This window comes from Lytechinus pictus, chromosome 13 (genome assembly GCF_037042905.1).
Source record: "Lytechinus pictus isolate F3 Inbred chromosome 13, Lp3.0, whole genome shotgun sequence".
Taxonomy (NCBI): domain Eukaryota; kingdom Metazoa; phylum Echinodermata; class Echinoidea; order Temnopleuroida; family Toxopneustidae; genus Lytechinus; species Lytechinus pictus.
In genome coordinates, this window is record NC_087257.1 from 3,995,101 (window position 1) to 4,012,000 (window position 16,900).

At 37.3% G+C, this 16,900-nt stretch overlaps 1 protein-coding gene across 1 annotated transcript; it reads left to right on the forward strand.

Moving 5' to 3' along the window:
• The first annotated feature begins 2,490 nt into the window (after positions 1-2,490).
• On the forward strand, positions 2,491-14,658 carry LOC129274848 (uncharacterized). The gene is made up of 14 exons (XM_064108891.1): positions 2,491-2,766; positions 3,458-3,534; positions 4,216-4,370; positions 5,459-5,664; positions 6,176-6,355; positions 6,980-7,164; positions 7,723-8,005; positions 8,349-8,862; positions 8,926-9,146; positions 9,722-9,946; positions 11,502-11,654; positions 12,729-12,797; positions 13,441-13,590; positions 14,548-14,658. The coding sequence occupies exons 1-14, from the start codon at positions 2,491-2,493 to the stop codon at positions 14,656-14,658; spliced, it is 2,805 nt and encodes a 934-aa protein (XP_063964961.1).
• Positions 14,659-16,900: the final 2,242 nt, after the last annotated feature.

Genomic DNA, 16,900 nt, shown 5'->3' on the forward strand with positions numbered 1-16,900 from the left:
GAGAAAAATCATGTTTTTTATTCTCACTTAAAATGCATATTCTTATGAGAAACGTCCTACCCTATCATGTGAACAGAAATCTACCCGTCTTCTTTTTTTTCTCTCTATATTTTTTTCAAAAATTATCTTTGTGGACCTAACTCCTTTTGCAAGCAAACTGAAATGAATCCAATCTATTTGAAAAAAGTGATTCTTCTTTGCCACTTTAATTTAGTCACGTCAGTTTTAATGTGAATTTCAAATTTTCTTTGGTAACATCAGAGCAAATAAAAGTCCATAGGTTTTGAGACAGAAAACAATAAAACTTATGAAAAGTGGATCTAATTAACCCCTTTTTACAAATGAGCTCTTCAGAAGAGATTGGTTGCATGTGAACATAACATTGGGTATAACAGTAATCTAATATCTGTCTTCGCATTTTTTTAAATGTTCTTTTCCACAAGTATTTAACCCCTTTTGCAACCAAACTGAAATGGACCTAACCCCTTTTGAAAAAAATTGATTTTTCTTTGGTATCATCCTCTAGAGCTACTAAAAGTCTGTACATTGAGACAAAAAATAACCAGATTTGATAAAAAATGGATCTAACCCCTTTTGCAACTGAGCTCTTCATATGTGATATTTTAAGTACAAGGTATATAAATCAAGTAAAACTAATAATGCAGAGGTTAAAGCAGACTGAGATGCTTGAATCGTAGTCAGCCAGAAAAGGGTCGGCTGCATGAAAACCAATAAAATTATTTCGGTCTAAAAAACACAAATTCAGTGAGTGAAGAAATGATTAAAAAGTTATTCCATTATGGTAACTTAATTTGCCATGCCGTGGTAACTTGCATGGAATCCAAATTGATTCTAATTACCTGTTGATCAGCGTTACCATGGTAGTTACCATTTGATGGCAAAGTTACCATAATGGTAACTTTTATGCAATTGGCCCCGACCCTTTTTATTCATTGAAACCAAAATATCCTACAGGCAAATGGTCAATGTCACCCAGGACTGGTGATTAAAAAAATGAAGCAGAGGACTAGGTTACCGCAAAAGTTATCGGGCCGTTGCAATGTGAATTTCACAGAGAGATATCTCTCAAATTCATTTTCTTTGACACCTATAGATAAAGGAAAATGAGAGAGGAATATTAAAGGTTGGTTGCTAATTTCATTACTTCATAAAACGACCTCCTCTTTGACTTGTTTTTTGCCTTATATGCCTATGTACGTTAGCATCAAACATATATGGAAAGCGACTTACATAATGGCCGGCCGAAAGGAATGGCTAAATGGTGACCGAAAATTATATTCTACCTCTGCTTTTAGGACAGGCTCCCCAGACCGTTAACACGCCTTGTTTATTTTAAGTGTAGAAATAGTTGAAATACAAAATTTCGTTATCATTACGTCCTCTTTTTCATAGGGTAGTTTAATCATGGTCTAAGGTATGTTTGGATAAATTCAGAAACAACCCGCCAACTCTTTCATATCTGTTTTCATTTTTTTTTAACATCACCTTAGTACTATACTGTGAGCTGTATTGCCATCAAGAAAGTTTTAACAAAATAAAGGGGGAACGGGGGGGGGGGTGAGAGAAAGAGACAAAATGGTATCTATGCATGAGGCCAGCGCACTTTGTGCTTCATGCGCGTGTGCAGCTTTAAGAACCTAACTGAATTGTTGCGTCACAAACGTAACGAAGCACTCGTGCATGTCGCCATGCGCCTAATTCAAGCAAAATAATGTTTACAATATTCACGATGGTATTAATATAGGGAACGCAACGCCTTTCATTTCAAGTCATACTACTGAAAACCTGCCAAAATAAGAAAAATGATGTTGGAAATTCTTCTAGCATTTCGATAGCCCTTGTTGAACATGTTGAATAACCACCGGCCGTAATAAAAATAAGGGTAAGTTGATATTCACTTGTTATATTTTGATGCACAAACACTAATATCTGATGTAAATAAATGGGTGATTTGCTTTCATATCTAAGTTATTGTATGTATTGCTTCCTATATTTGAACTAGCTCATTTTACACTGATTAAAAGCAAATAAGAATATATAGTGCGATTATTATTTTTTTTATAGGACTAATTGCCTTTTTATTCTTTCACGGTTTAAAAATGTGATACTCATAAACATGGCATTAAGCACATGAGCCGCGGAACCGGGGATGGGGGTTGGGGTGCCCCCCCCCCCAATTATTTTCGGTAGGCTATCCACGTATATTATAAATAAACGTCAATATACAAATTTTGATTTTCATGTTCAGCACCCGCCCCTCTTTCAAATTTGTACCGATCTTATAGCATATAACATATTAACACGCCTTGTTTCGTACGTACTGCATGGGACCTAATATGGATATAGGCCTATAATTTTTAGCGTTTCATATCGCATTTTTATTTCTAAATTATATTTCTAAATTGCAGTTGGATTCATTCAAGTAACTTGCAATAGGGAAATCGGCAATATAATACAAAAATTGACACAATGGACCAATCAAATGCAAGAGCAACGGTTTCACATGCCAACGGGTCACTCGAAAAGCAAGACGAAAACTTCGAGCTACTTCGCAACAGCGACAAACTTTCAGCCAATCAGAGCGCAGCTGAGGAGCGGCGCTTGTTGAGAGGAGGAAGAAAGTGCAATTCCCTCGATAGGGCCGCAGCGGCGTGTGCGAAGCAGCACGGAGTTTGGTGCCGGGTGAAGGCCTTCTCCCTGACGAGGTCCTCTGGGCGGGGCAGAGAGACGGAGTTAGAGGACCAGGTAGGTAGGCCTACGAGGAGGAAATACATTACTCGGTATTGTCACTTGTTCACCTTTTATTACGGGCGTACCCACCCCCACATTTTTCACGACCAAGGAAACAAAAGAGAAAATGAAATACAAGGAAAGGGATAAGGGTGAAATATGATAGTATTTTTTGAATATTTTGTCAAAATCTATCACAAACTTGGATTTTTGTAATAAAAATGTCAAAAATTTTGCTCGCTCGCAACGCGATAGGCCATATCGAGCCCCCTCATTTTTTTGGCTCATTACATGATGACGTAACATCGATTACCTTTTCGGAAAATGGTTGTAACCTATGCCATGGTATTGTGCTGATCAAAAACCGCATAAATCTTAGACTTCAACCCAGCATGCATTGATCAACGTTTTGAGCAATGATCTCTAGTTTTAGACTATAATTTTTCTCTAAAAACATAATAATGCATGATTTTTTTTTATATCTCTCCAAGAGACGTTATTAACGAAACAGTTAACACTGTCTTAGGTCCCGCATCCAAGCACCAAATAAATGGCGTAAATGATCGCAAAAATTCAATAACAAAAACAACAACAACGGGTACAAGTAACTGAAATAATGGCCCAAGATAATGAAATTATTATCGTAGATGTAGAGTAAAGCGCAGTCACTCGAGTTTCACCATGATCACATATCAATTTTCTCTAGAATGGCGAGGACATAGTAGAAAATTCAAGATTATCAAGACTACAACGATTTCGGAAGGGGAATAAGGAACGAGATGTGTGAGTACTGTATATGTTACCATGGTTACTAATCGTTAATATTGATTGCCAATTTAATCGTTACAATGAGTTGCCATCCTCTGGTGGCTGGGTTAAAATCATAACCAGTCGCTGATTATCTAGCGACAAAACGTTTTACTAGCTATAAAGCCGTCATATTTCGGGGGGGGGGGGGGTAATGAAAGTTGTCAGCTCCGACAGTTTCAGTAAATCCTTGGTTTTGATTGGTTAATAATAACTCGTATTTGATTGTAAATGTTTATAAATGTCAGAGAATCATAAATTGTCATTGCTAACAATTTTCGTGAAATGGTGCCATTTCTATGATAATGTAATGGTAAAAAATTGGACTTCATGGCCATCATAATTATCATTGTAGTCAGATGCCAATAAATGATAACGGATACAAGCAAAGTATCATTCAAACATAAAAATAAATATTATTCATTTAGGAAAACGAAAATTATTTCATAAAAGTCAATCCATTGGGGATGTGTAATTCTATTATCATTCTAAATATATATTTATTTTGATTCTTTCTGCATGAAAAGTAGGCTTATCCACAAAACTAAATATTATAAGTCTGAAATGAAATGATTCTATTTGAACATTTCTTGCATAAGGGATATCGGGCCCCTTGTATATCGACACCGCATGGATTTCTTTTCCCATGTCTTATAGGAAAGAAATGCTCTTCATGAAAGCTGAGGAGGAGTTTAGGAAAGAAACCTCTGAGTTGGAGAATCAAATCGATCTTCTGAACGTGATCAATCAGCAACTAACGGAATATGCGAGAAAACAAGAAACAAATGCTGAAGATCTCCAAAGAAAACTACGTAAGTACAAGTACACCCTATCTCACCTTATCTCAGCATAGACCAACACGCAGTCTCAGATCAGCAGATCAAGCATTGCTGACAGAATCTCTCAGCCACACAACTTGGGGTGACAGAGCCTTTATACATCTCTGGACCAAAGCTGTGGAATAGCCTTCCCCAATTTATCAGGAGAGCAGAGACCCAATCAACTTTTGAGTCTTACCTGAATACTTTTCTGTTCCCCACTCCAACATTATTGCAAGAATAACTCAATTGTAGCATTACTAGGACAGTACTTGAACTGAATGATGATCCTAAGCACTGTTTGAAGACATTGAAATTTGTGAGATATTTCCTATTTTTGAGCAAGCGCCATGAGCGCCCAGCTGAGGCGGATACCGGCGCTATACAAGAACCCATCATCATCATCATCATCATCACCCTATAAAGATAGTGGACGAAATATTTATCCAGTATCGTTTAAAAAAGGCGCATTCAAGTTTGTTGCATGAAAAGAAAACATGTTTCGAAGTCGAGGGAACATGGCAACTTTTTACACATAATTTTTTTCGTCATATACTCAACACATTATAGGCCCTATGCTCTATTCCAAATCTGAGCAAACCTTTCTTTTCTTATAGGGGCCTTCTATTTTAATTGAAATGATATCACATGATTTGCACGAGTAAATCGCTGCACCCCCGTTCATTATCCTCAAAATCTTTAATAGAAGTTTTATAAATCGTATACAAACACGACCAGTAGCGGACCCTGGATTACTCAGGGGGGGGGGGGTCCATAAAGGTTTTTTTTCTTCTTAAAAATGGCTTGACAAACAAAAAATAGGATTAAAGATAACCATACCTGATGCGACTTTCTCCCGTAGTAATGTTGTGTGACAAGCCCCACCCCCCAAAAAAAAAGAAGAAGAAGAAAAGGGAACTAAACGAAGGAGAAGGGGGTCATGATTTACAGGCCTATCACGTAGACCCCCCAGTCTTACCCCGCCCACTCTTTTCAAAGAAATTAAGCGCCCCTGGATACATCCCCCTTGCCCTTCAACCATGCACCTCCTATAAATATGTTTTCTTCTTAATATATTATAGACATTGCCGAGAGAAGTCTGATTTCCAGCCAACGAGAGTCCGCCAAATTGAAGGGAATCTTGGAATTAGCAAAACTCCAAGGAAACGCCCAGCAACAGGTGCTTGATGTAAAACAAGATGACGTCATTAAACTGGCCGTCAAACAAGCCGAGCTCTACGACCAGATCCGAAAGTTGAAACTGACAATCGAAACATTAAGAAACAAGGTAAAATCCTAAATTAAAGAGAAGAAAGTAAACATTATATCTACATTATATTCATTAACAGCACCAAAATCGTGATCATTAATAATAAACGAAAGCACCTTTCAGCTTTGATATTGTGGAAGAAAAAGAGGACCTTCAACAGGTCTACATGAAAAAAGACATTTATTATCTGGAGATTTGTGCATTTTGATTGTCAAATAGCGGCGCTCCGTATTCTAGAATGAAAATAAGCTGTTCAAACAATCTCTGTCAATACATGTTTAAGATCAGAAAAAAAACACACTAAACACTAAAGAGTCCGTTATTGTATTTCCTATATAGGGCTAGGTTAATGCATGGACCTATAGTTCCATGGTTAATGCATTACTCACTATTATTCCAAAGATCGGCTAGATGAAATTTGTATATTGATGATAACGTTTGATATGAAATAAGTAATTATCTATACGGCTTATTTGCGAATCATAACAAAATGCAAAATCTCAATGATTTAACATGTTTAATAACCCAGCTTGAAAAATATGAAGCTGAACGAGGCGGTAGAGACCATCATCCCGGGGACGAAGGCGCAGAGCATCCCTCAAACATGCCTCTACCGACATCAGCATCCCGAACAACCAATCGAAGACAGAATCAAGCCGACGTTCGCCGGTCGGTGGATAGAAGTGATGGAAACAGTGAGAGAGGGCCAGTAAGTTTCCATACTTAATTGTAACATCTTTATGTCTAATAAACATCTTACGTGGCATACCCAAACCTGTGCAGAACATATTGCGAGAGAGTCAATACTATTAACACAAACATGTGACTAAGTCTGTTCTGTATATAAATTTAAGGCCCGCCTCACTAAGCAGAGAAAATACATTTCAACCTTTTTACCTTTTTAACAAATGTGAATTTTCTCATTCCCCAAAATCGACCCCCTTCTATATTAAAATTTAAAAATAGTAGTCATGAGCGTCTTGGGGGATCGTTTTGTGAATGATTTATCAAGACAATTACCGCCCTTTCACAAAGTAAAAATACCGTAATTTTAATGATGAATCCAGTGAAAAATAAGGCTAATGACATGAATGACGAATTTTAAGCACGTGTGAAACCAAACTAGAATCACGAACGCTAATCACAATCACGAATTCAAATTCTACTCCGGAGGTGAATTCCAGTTAAGTTTCACTCAAATTACGGTACGAATGTTCAATTACGAATTGCAATCATCATTCAGGTCATCATTACAATGATGATTCAAGATTCACGTGTGAAAAGGCCCTTAATCATACAGAAAACAGACAATTCCATTTTTTTTCTTTGTTAGGAAGATGTATTGGACCATCAAGATATCACCATCAGAGAATCAATGGAAGAAAACAGACTAATCCCCCGGAGGACTTACAAATTGCTGCTCGCCAGGAGGACCATCGCCCGAGCTAATTTTCGAATCAAATACCATCGTGCGATTAATAACTCACTCAAAGTGAGAGTAAAACAGAAGGACAATAGGTAAAGCAACATACTGTGATGATTTATTGTGACATTTACTTGTACTTTCCTCACGTTAACAAAGAGATTGTATATACCTTACGGTATATGTTAGAAAAACCTGTCCTTCGCATTCACTGCATCGGCGATTAGCACTTTGTGAATAACAAAAAGCATGCTTACAGAAAAGGCAAGTAAAGCAATATTTATTTGCGAATTACACTCGTCATCGGATCAAAGTTACTTAATTGACAGAAAGAAAGATGGAGCTCCCATTATTTTTTAATTTCATAATAATAATATTAATAATAGTAATAATAATAGATTAGCAATAATATTCATACTTGCCTATATAGCGGGGAACACTAAATTTATCAGTTTTTGAATAGTAAACTTAAATAATAGGCATCGTAGGAATGTATTTTGCTACAATCTAGACGGATAAGATACATATAAATATGTTTCACTTATACCATAATTATTCAGGAAACTCCGACGTATATATCGGGCTCAAAGTCAGAATTTTGCAAAAATACGATAGCCTATTGGCCCATAAACTTGGTTAATAATTCTTTGCAGAATTCGAGATCTCCTTGTCGATAAGGACCGCATCCTTAAAGTTCTGGAACGAGTGAGGCAGCTGGCCCAGGCCAAGATGGAAGTCATCTACAAGAACCTCCTGTCCCTCCCTGATGACATAGCCACGATGACATCACCTTTGAATGCTAGAGAGACGGTGAGGGCTTACCTGAAAGAGGTGGATAGCTCGGCATCGTCGGAGGAAGCCGAGAGGATTATTCTAAGGTTGAAGGAGTTTGGCCGGTTCCTTGGCAGCGACGAGTCCTTCGATGAATTTATTAAGGTATACGGTGACTCTAGCAATGATTGTCTGAATGGGGGTAAATGTTGGTCTAATTACCAGAATCCTGAACTGGAATTTATATTTATCATGTTTGGAAAAAAAAAATTATTGCATACTCCTACCATAACGAGACGACATTATTTATCACATTTTCACCTGGTCTTTGTCAGAAAGGACAAATAAAAGTTAACCGACGTCATTATAATTGCTGCTGGATAGATATCGAAATCAAAAGAATAATATTGTAATAGGGATAATGGAAATATAACGACTCATTTGAAACGAATTTGTAGTCTCAGCTTCACGCAAGGCTATTAAACAAGTTATCAAAACTTCTTTTCAGAACCGGGGGAAGCAGCTTGTTGAGGTACCTATACCGACCAAAGAGATTGCAAAACAAAGTTCCGAGGAGCAGTTGCAACAACCTGACAACGTCACACGTCGTCGAACACCGAGGCGACAGAAAATGAACAAGGCCTGTCTGGATGCTAGACGTCGAGCAACAGGTGCGAGGAAGACGAGCTACAGGAAGGATCAATTCCAGGTGAAAGATTGTAGGAACCTGGGAAGAGGCGGGAAGCACTGCAGATCTTGTTGCCATGATGCCAAGATGCAGACGATGACCTCTCTAGCTCTGCAAGCAGTGGCTGGTTGGGACGAGGGCATGCCATCTGCTTCAGCAACGAATGATGGTTCAAAAGAAATCCCGGTGTCGGGATTCAACCAAGGAAGAGTGATAGAGATGGTTGATGGTTCCTGTCAAGTTCTACCGGAAGATATCGACACCAAATCCGAAATAGATGACGTCATTGGTGCCCATGTATCAAACCAGCATCCCGATCTTTCATCGGGACAAAGCCAGAATGAAAATTCAGAAGATCCAACACAACATATTATTCCAGAAAAAGGGGAGGACTTAGATAGACAGGACGAACTCCTCGAGGAAACATTCCAAGGAGAAGGGAACACTCAATCTGGACAGAGTGCGACTGTTGAAAAAAATGCCTCTGGAGTGTCTGCATCTGTTGTCAGTCTAGACGAAGAATTGTGCTCCGAAGATAATCTTGAAAAGCAAAAGGAACTAATGAAAAGGGTATCCGATCTACTGGTAGACAAATGGTGCTTGGAAGGCCAAGTTAAGGTAAAAGTCAACCCATTTTACAGTCACATATAGCAAACCTCAGTCATTTTTGTTAAAGACATATTCTATTCTACGATTCAGCTTTGATGCATCAAATTTAATTTCAATTCATAAAAAAATTGCATCAACATTATATGCGAGTACATTGCATTACGAGTTGTTTAAATCGGAGGCTTGGGGATTGCCGAAGGTCCTGCTTTTGGTAGGCTCCTTTAAAATGAAATTATCTTTTCTTATACTTTTCATTCACAGAAACCAAGACTTCAACCCCTCTTCATTTTAATGCAGTGTTACCAGGTGCTATATCTGATTTTGTTTTCATATTCGAATAACCAAGAATGTCTTACAGCAACGAAGTATAATCTAGATCAGTATGGCTTTAATCTTTGGTTTCCATCAGACGGAGAAGTGTACAGAGTCACGTTCATATCCCTCCAACAACACTAACATAGATGTAATTAAAGATTAAATATAAAGTGCATCAGGCATTTTTATGCAAAGGGGCTTGTGCGTTATGAGAAACAATTGGAATATAGTTATATAAAACATTAACACACCACGTTTCATACTGCCAGGCCCTAGAAGACAACGAGCGGGACCTGACTGAAGCCAAGAGCGAGATGTCCATACAGCTGAATGCTGCCCATCGTCAGCTAGCTAGATCCTGCAGTGATACAGGGCGCCCTCACCCCAGTCACAACGTTTTGGCTCTACAAGACAGGCTAGGCTGGATGCAGAAGCGACTGAAGGAGATGGAGGATGACAGAGATAATGATGGGAAAGCGAAATCTTTATTAAAGGTTAAAATCATTATTCTTTCTCCGTATTGCAAGTTGTTATCTTTATCATTCTAAATCGTTTAACCAAAGCTTTCAATAAGATGGATTGTCGGAAATTTCCAAAAGCCAAAGGTGATAACCGTCCCTCATCTTTCGGGTTCAAATCACGTTACTTATTTCAGATAAACTTGAATACACAGTTCTAAGCTATCAGGTTCTTGACGGATTGATAGATGGCATTCTTAACCCTAAACTGACCGAGGGGGGGGGGGGGGTTGAATCAACCCCCCCTCAACATTTTCTGCGATCATTTCGCCGCGCGAATTTTTTTTACCGCGCCACTAATACCGTGTTTACACTTAATCGGCATTTGAATCGGCTCGCGGTTCTGAACCGCGAGCTGTAACAACGTGTAAACGCAATCCAAATGCCGATTCTGCATCGGCATTTGGTTCAGAACCAATTGCCGATTAAGTGTAAGCACGGTATAACAGAGTTTATACTTTCAAGTCTCGCGCATCTTTTCAGACCAAATTTGCGACGCCCGGGTACGCGGTTCCGAAATTACGCAACATTTTCTAAGTGCATGTCAGACCAAAAATTGTTCCAAAACGTGATTTTGTGTACAAAGTCAATGCAAATTGAGTTTTCTCATCTTATACATAAAGATATGATTATTTTTGCTTTTAACGGCTGAAATCAATTGATTTTAGCATAATTAAGCTTCAAAAAGATTGTGCAATAAATCTGGTGAAAAAAACAAAGAAAAACAAAAGGTTGAAAAACAATGAAATACATAAGAAATTCATAAAACAATAAAATACATAAGAAATTGATTTCCAAACCGAAGTTTTTTTTCGATTGCGATTGTTAAGAATGCTACCAAAAATATTGTTACCAAAAATTAGCATTCTAGGAGCTTTATTTAGTGAATTAGAGCAAAAAGTATGATTTATTCATAAATTAGCATAATTATTTCATATAAAATAAAATCTCATTATTTTTGAAAATTTCACCATACAGCCTTGTAGATTACATCGCACACTACCAGCGTGCAAATTTTTGCGGCGCTCGCGCGATCGGCGGCCGAGATCTCGGGGGGGGGGGGGGGGAATCAACCCCCCCCCCCCCCGACCACAGAACAGCCAAAAAAGCCCGGCCTAGTTAGGGTTAAAATTGGATTTACTTGCAGTTGCATTAATCATGAATTATCACCATCAAAGTTTTGTAGAACACTGTGCGATCAAACGCACCTCTAACAACCAAACATGACCAGTAAACATATCATGATTAGAGGTGTGCATTGCATTAACAGAATCGCATTTAATATCTTCGTTTATCTTTTTTTCCACTCAAACACTAACATACTTCCGTTGTGATATAGATTAGTAGACCATATTATAATGTTTTACAACTATGGTAACTCTTCCATTAATCTTTATAATTCTGACTGTGAGTGACTGCAGTGTCGTGTTACCATGGTAAAATGACAGAATAACCATAGTTGTAACTTTTTAATGAAACAAGTCCCATATCGTTATAAAAAGAATATATTATTCCATTGTCTTCAATGTAGTCTGAGCTCGAAGACAGTAAGAAGAAGGTAGCTGACCTAGAGGCGGTGAAGAAGAGATTGGAAGGCGAGGTTGAAGGATGGATGGAGACTGTGATGGAGGTGAGAAAAGGCCGAATCAATCTACTCAACCATATGGATAACATCGCACACAAGGTAGGCATATCTTCACTCAAACTCAAACTCAAACTTTTTTTTTTTTTTTTTTTTTTTTTTTTTTGGGGGGGGGGGGGGTCATAAGACTTCTCCACGATACAATTATAGCAATTTCCTAGATGAATGTAACAGTTTTGTAACACCGGGCATGTTGGCTCGGTGGTAGAGCGTCCGCCTCATGGACGGGAGGTCGTGGGTTCGATCCCCGGCCAAGTCATACCAAAGACTTATAAAAATGGGACCTTCTGCCTTCTTGCTTGGTGCTCAGCATTTAGATTTGAGAAGGGTAATAATAACATATTATGTTATGCAGGGCCCGCTGGAAGAGCAGTCTTATGATTGAAGTGGCTACCCTGGGTAAATAAACCGTTATTATTATTATTATTATTACAATAACTATATTTACATTTAATAAAGCTATATGATTGAAGCTATATGATTGAAGTGGCTACCCTGGGTAAATAAACCGTTATTATTATTATTATTATTATTAGAATAACTATATTTACATTTGATAAAGCTATATAGCCATGTGAACCTTATTTCATGCTTGGTAAAACATATTTATTGATATCCATGAAGGTGTATAAGTCAGTGTAGAAGGCCATAGAGGATATTCAAGTCCATCGGCCGATGACGGGGAACGGTCGACTATTCTGCTTGCGCATACTCACTGTCAGGGACTTCAGACTCCATATTCAGACAACTTTCCTCGAGTGAAGGGCTTGCATTTTCGCTAAAAAAATATCTAAAAAAGAGGTAGAGAATGAAAGAGGTCTGGGCCTTTGTTTCTAAAGGCACTTATCAAAAAGTAAAAGGAACACAGCCCCCCCCCCCCCACAACAACAAAAAAACAATACCATGAGAAAGAAGCAGAAGATGAGATTGCCGAGAGTCGAAATTAAGAAAAAAATGTAAAATTGCCTTAACTCGATTACGCAGATTCCACAGTTCTATGGAATTAAAAAAAAATGAAATAGCGCATGATTATATGTATAATCCTTAACAACACGATATTTCTATATATTTTAATAATAACACCATCACGTTTTCATTCTTCACTCGTAATTACAGGTCGGGAGGCTAAACACAAGCGAACAATTTTTCAAATGCAATGAAGGAGATCCCGCCAGAAAATCAATGGTAATTTTGTTTATAACCAGCCCTTGCCTGATAATCTTTGAATTAATCAATATTTAGGCTACGTTAACATGGTTAAAGCTTAAACAGAACATTAAGTCATTCTTTGCCGAGAATTAGCTTTCGTTTTCCCCTTTCATGTTGTCGTGATTATAACATATTCCTTTATTAATGCCATGTACAACTAGTAACCCGAAATTAGACCCTATTTTAGCCAATCTGGAATGAAATTATTGGAAATGGTTTTTCAATTGATTTGAGTAGGTATGGGTGTCAACATTAACCAACAAACCCAGACTTTAGTGATCTATGATGTTATTACGAATTGCTCATATTTCGTCATGTATAATTATTGATTATATAGTAATTGCAATTTTCATCACCATGCATGCGTCACTTCGAAGTTTAAGAAATATTTTCTTGTTCTTACTAATATTTTTGTTTCTGCTTAAAATTGTCCGGAAATGTATTTGAGAATTCGGCAACCCATGTTTGGAACCTAGTCGGAGCGCAAATGTCATCATTACCATGTGCATGGAGAGGACCTTAATTCGTTGGTCCTTTGGTACTGGTCTATGATTCTTTATTACCAGTCAGGTAAAAAATCTTCCCCACTGTAAAACATTTTTAAATACTTCATTTTCAGGATGATGAGGGTAATCATCGCCATGTGGGAGTAACGTGTGGGTGTTCGAGCCACGATGTGATGAGGGTGAAGGAACTCGAGGCTGACATCGAGACTCTAGCAGAACAACGGAAACTACAGGACGCCCAGATTGAACAACTCTCTGAGCTGGTAAGTATTTGATGCAGTAGGTGACCAGATCAGTGATGGTAGTGGTGGGGGTGGTGGTAATGATGATGGTGACGATGATGAGGATGTGGAGATGACGGTGATGATGATGATGGTGGTGATGACAGTAATCACATGGCGAACAGATGAAAGAAAAGAGAGAAAAGGAAAAGTTTTAAGGGGGAAATTATGATGTCAAAACCTACCACAATTTTGGATTTTCGTAATGAAAATGTAATTTTTTTTCCTTGCTCGCATCTTTTTATTTATTTTTCGCGGTATGCCATATCGAGCCCCCTCAAAATTTTTGGCTCATTATGTCACTGACGGTAATAATGATGATGGGGCTGGTGGTGGTGATGGCGGTTGCTGTTTGTGATGACGATGATGATGATGATGGTAATTATTATGATGATGGTGATGGTGGTAATGATAATGACCGATGGTGATGATTTTGATATACTAAATAACGATAATGGCGTTGTTGATGATTACGAATTATGGTCATGATCATGATAATAATTTTGATACTTATGACGATAATGATGATGATAATAGTGATACACAATAATAAAATCTTTATAATGCATGCCGGTATTAGTATTGTTATTGTAATAGGTGCTATTTTGCTAGTTTGATTAAAAACATGATTATTTCAAACATACATATAACATTCAATTCATTCAAATGAAAAAAAAACATCATTGATAAAAGACATGATAAATAACAAACGTTGTCTTTCTATAAATCTCTTATTTTCTAAAATATAAAGCCTGATTTAAAAACATAAACATCAGCGAAACGTTGCATCATTGTATGATTAAGATTTATACAATTTGTTTTTCTTTACCTACAATGGACTCTTGCCACGTGGTATTTAGTACCGCACTATACATTTATAGAAAAGACTCTCTTATTTTGCTTAATCTTTCCAACCTTGTTCCATTTTACTCTCCATAGCTTCAAAGATCAAACGACGAAAAGCACGAATTGATGAACCATCTCACAGAAGTACAACAAGAAAAGCGAAATCTCCAATCCGATTTTGATTCCATTCTTGCTTGCGAATAATTCATATACTAAAGAAAAATGGACTGCAAAAACCGAAGCCTTTTTATTATGTAAATGAATGGTATGAAATTGGACTTCCAAAGCTGAAGTATTTTTTAGCATAAATCATTCCAAAATTTACCATGGTGATATTTTTGTTCTCCTCCTGAGTAAACATGTCGAATAAACAAATTCTACATGAATTTTTATAACGCCGTAAAGTACACTTTACAAGTTAGATTCATATGTATCGAGACTTGAATTACATATACTGTATCTAACGAAGATTTTTTCAGCTTGTTTAATAAGGCTTCCCCATCGTAATAAATAAAACTTTATGGGAATTATGGAACTTGTAAGCTGCGTTTGGAAGAGGAAACAGATGACTGTATTATTCATGTCTTTCACATGATAAGGTATTTCGCCTAATTCAATAATTTTGTCATGTGTGTATGTTATATGCAAGGCATATGGGCATTATGGCGAAAGGGTGGTTTTAATTCAAAGCAGTATCAGATAGATTGGCAATAAAATCAAATGTTATGAATACCATGGAAAAATATTTATTCTGCTGCACAAAAAATACTTTGAGAGTATTCCTTCCTGTCTCCAGATTTATTCAGATGTACTTATCGAAGTCAAAATATTTGTTTATCATTTGCTAAATTATGTAGAGAGACTTTCATTTACATCTATATAGGCCCAACATTCGTCTTTCGAATATCTCAAGAAATAGGCTATTACATAACTTGGACAGCAGACGCTGATGGCTGTATTGGTTTCTTTAAAAATGAAATGACAAATAAACGTGATAAAAGTGAAATCTATAAAACAGTGGGACATTATTATGTTATTGTTTTCAATGTTTGTATGCGCGTGCGTGGGTGTGTGTGTCTGTGTGTGTAGGGGGGGGGGGGGGGTGGTCAGCGAAAAGGCCAGGCGATCGCCATGGTTGAGACAATTAAGCCAACTGTGAAAAAATTGAAAATAAAATAACTTTCGGAGTTCGGTGATGAACACAGATTATCAAGTGAAAAGCTTGGTTTTATCGATTTACTCAGTTTAAAAACCTATAAACTGGGTAGATAAAGCTATAAACACAATTTTTTATTCATATACTTGATTTTTGATAATCTACGGTTCTACGGTCGATCAATTGTTTTTTTTTATCAGCTTGATAGTGTCACTCGAAAAGCTGATAAAAAAGCGTAAGTTGTATATCAATATGTTTATCCAGCGAAAAAACTACAAGGCTGAATAAACTTAGGCCGTGTTTATGCTTCCACTTTTCAGGCCAGAATCAGCGTTTTCATACGTGATTAGTCCAAAACACGGCAGCGTCCATGCTATATTATCAACTATAAGCTTTTTCGAAATAACTTTTACCCTGCATGTCAATTGGGGGAAAAAGATAGTCTAACACGCCAAAAACTTCTATAGCTTGAAAAATGAGAGTACGGATAAAGGCACCAAAGTTTGCTTATTTATGTGTCATTTGGCTTACCATACATGGAAGAAATTAAGAATCACGTGGCGATATTTACTTGCATTGAGGAAACGCCTTCTTTTGCAATGTTCATATGCGCGGGATGCGCGTTTCCGTTTTACACCCTGGCGAAGGCATTTTCCGCAAAAATAGCCACGAAGCGACTAGTGAAGAGTCTACACACGTCGCTGGTTGCAGCGCGGGTATACCGTTGCGACACAGGCGAGTTCCACACCACTGCATGCAATCTGCACACAGTTTACTGATCAGAGCATAGAGTTCCTCGGCACTTCATGTACAGAGAGCAGTCATATGAGTGAAATCCGAACATGCTTTTGCAGTTACGATTTTTTATGAAAAGTTATGAAAAGTTTTTTTTCTAAATATAAATTATTAACTATATAAATGAATAGAATGACAGACAAAATAAAAATAAACAGATACATATAATAGAAAGAAAATTGAAGTTTGATGGATTGATATACTTAGATGCCGAAAGATAGATATAGAAGACTGATAAATAGATAGAGACATAGATAGATAGATAGATAGATAGATAGATAGATAGAAGTAGAGGGGGAGAGAGAGAAAGACAGAGATATGTATAGATAGATAGATGGGGGGAGAGAACTCAGAGATGGAGAGATGTTATAGATAGATAGATATATGGACGGATAAAGAGAAATAGAGAGAGAGAGAAAAGACAGACAGATGGATAGATAGAGGGGGAGAGATAGAACATCTGAGAGATAGATAGATGTTAGATAGATAGATAAA

Bases quoted from the DNA above. Each gene is read 5' to 3' on its own strand.
- LOC129274848 (XM_064108891.1), top strand. From the start codon at position 2,491: ATGGACCAATCAAATGCAAGAGCAACGGTTTCACATGCCAACGGGTCA. The intron at 5,665-6,175 runs GTAAAATCCTAA...TTAATAACCCAG, and splicing joins TCGAAACATTAAGAAACAAG to CTTGAAAAATATGAAGCTGA. The intron at 7,165-7,722 runs GTAAAGCAACAT...AATTCTTTGCAG, and splicing joins GTAAAACAGAAGGACAATAG to AATTCGAGATCTCCTTGTCG.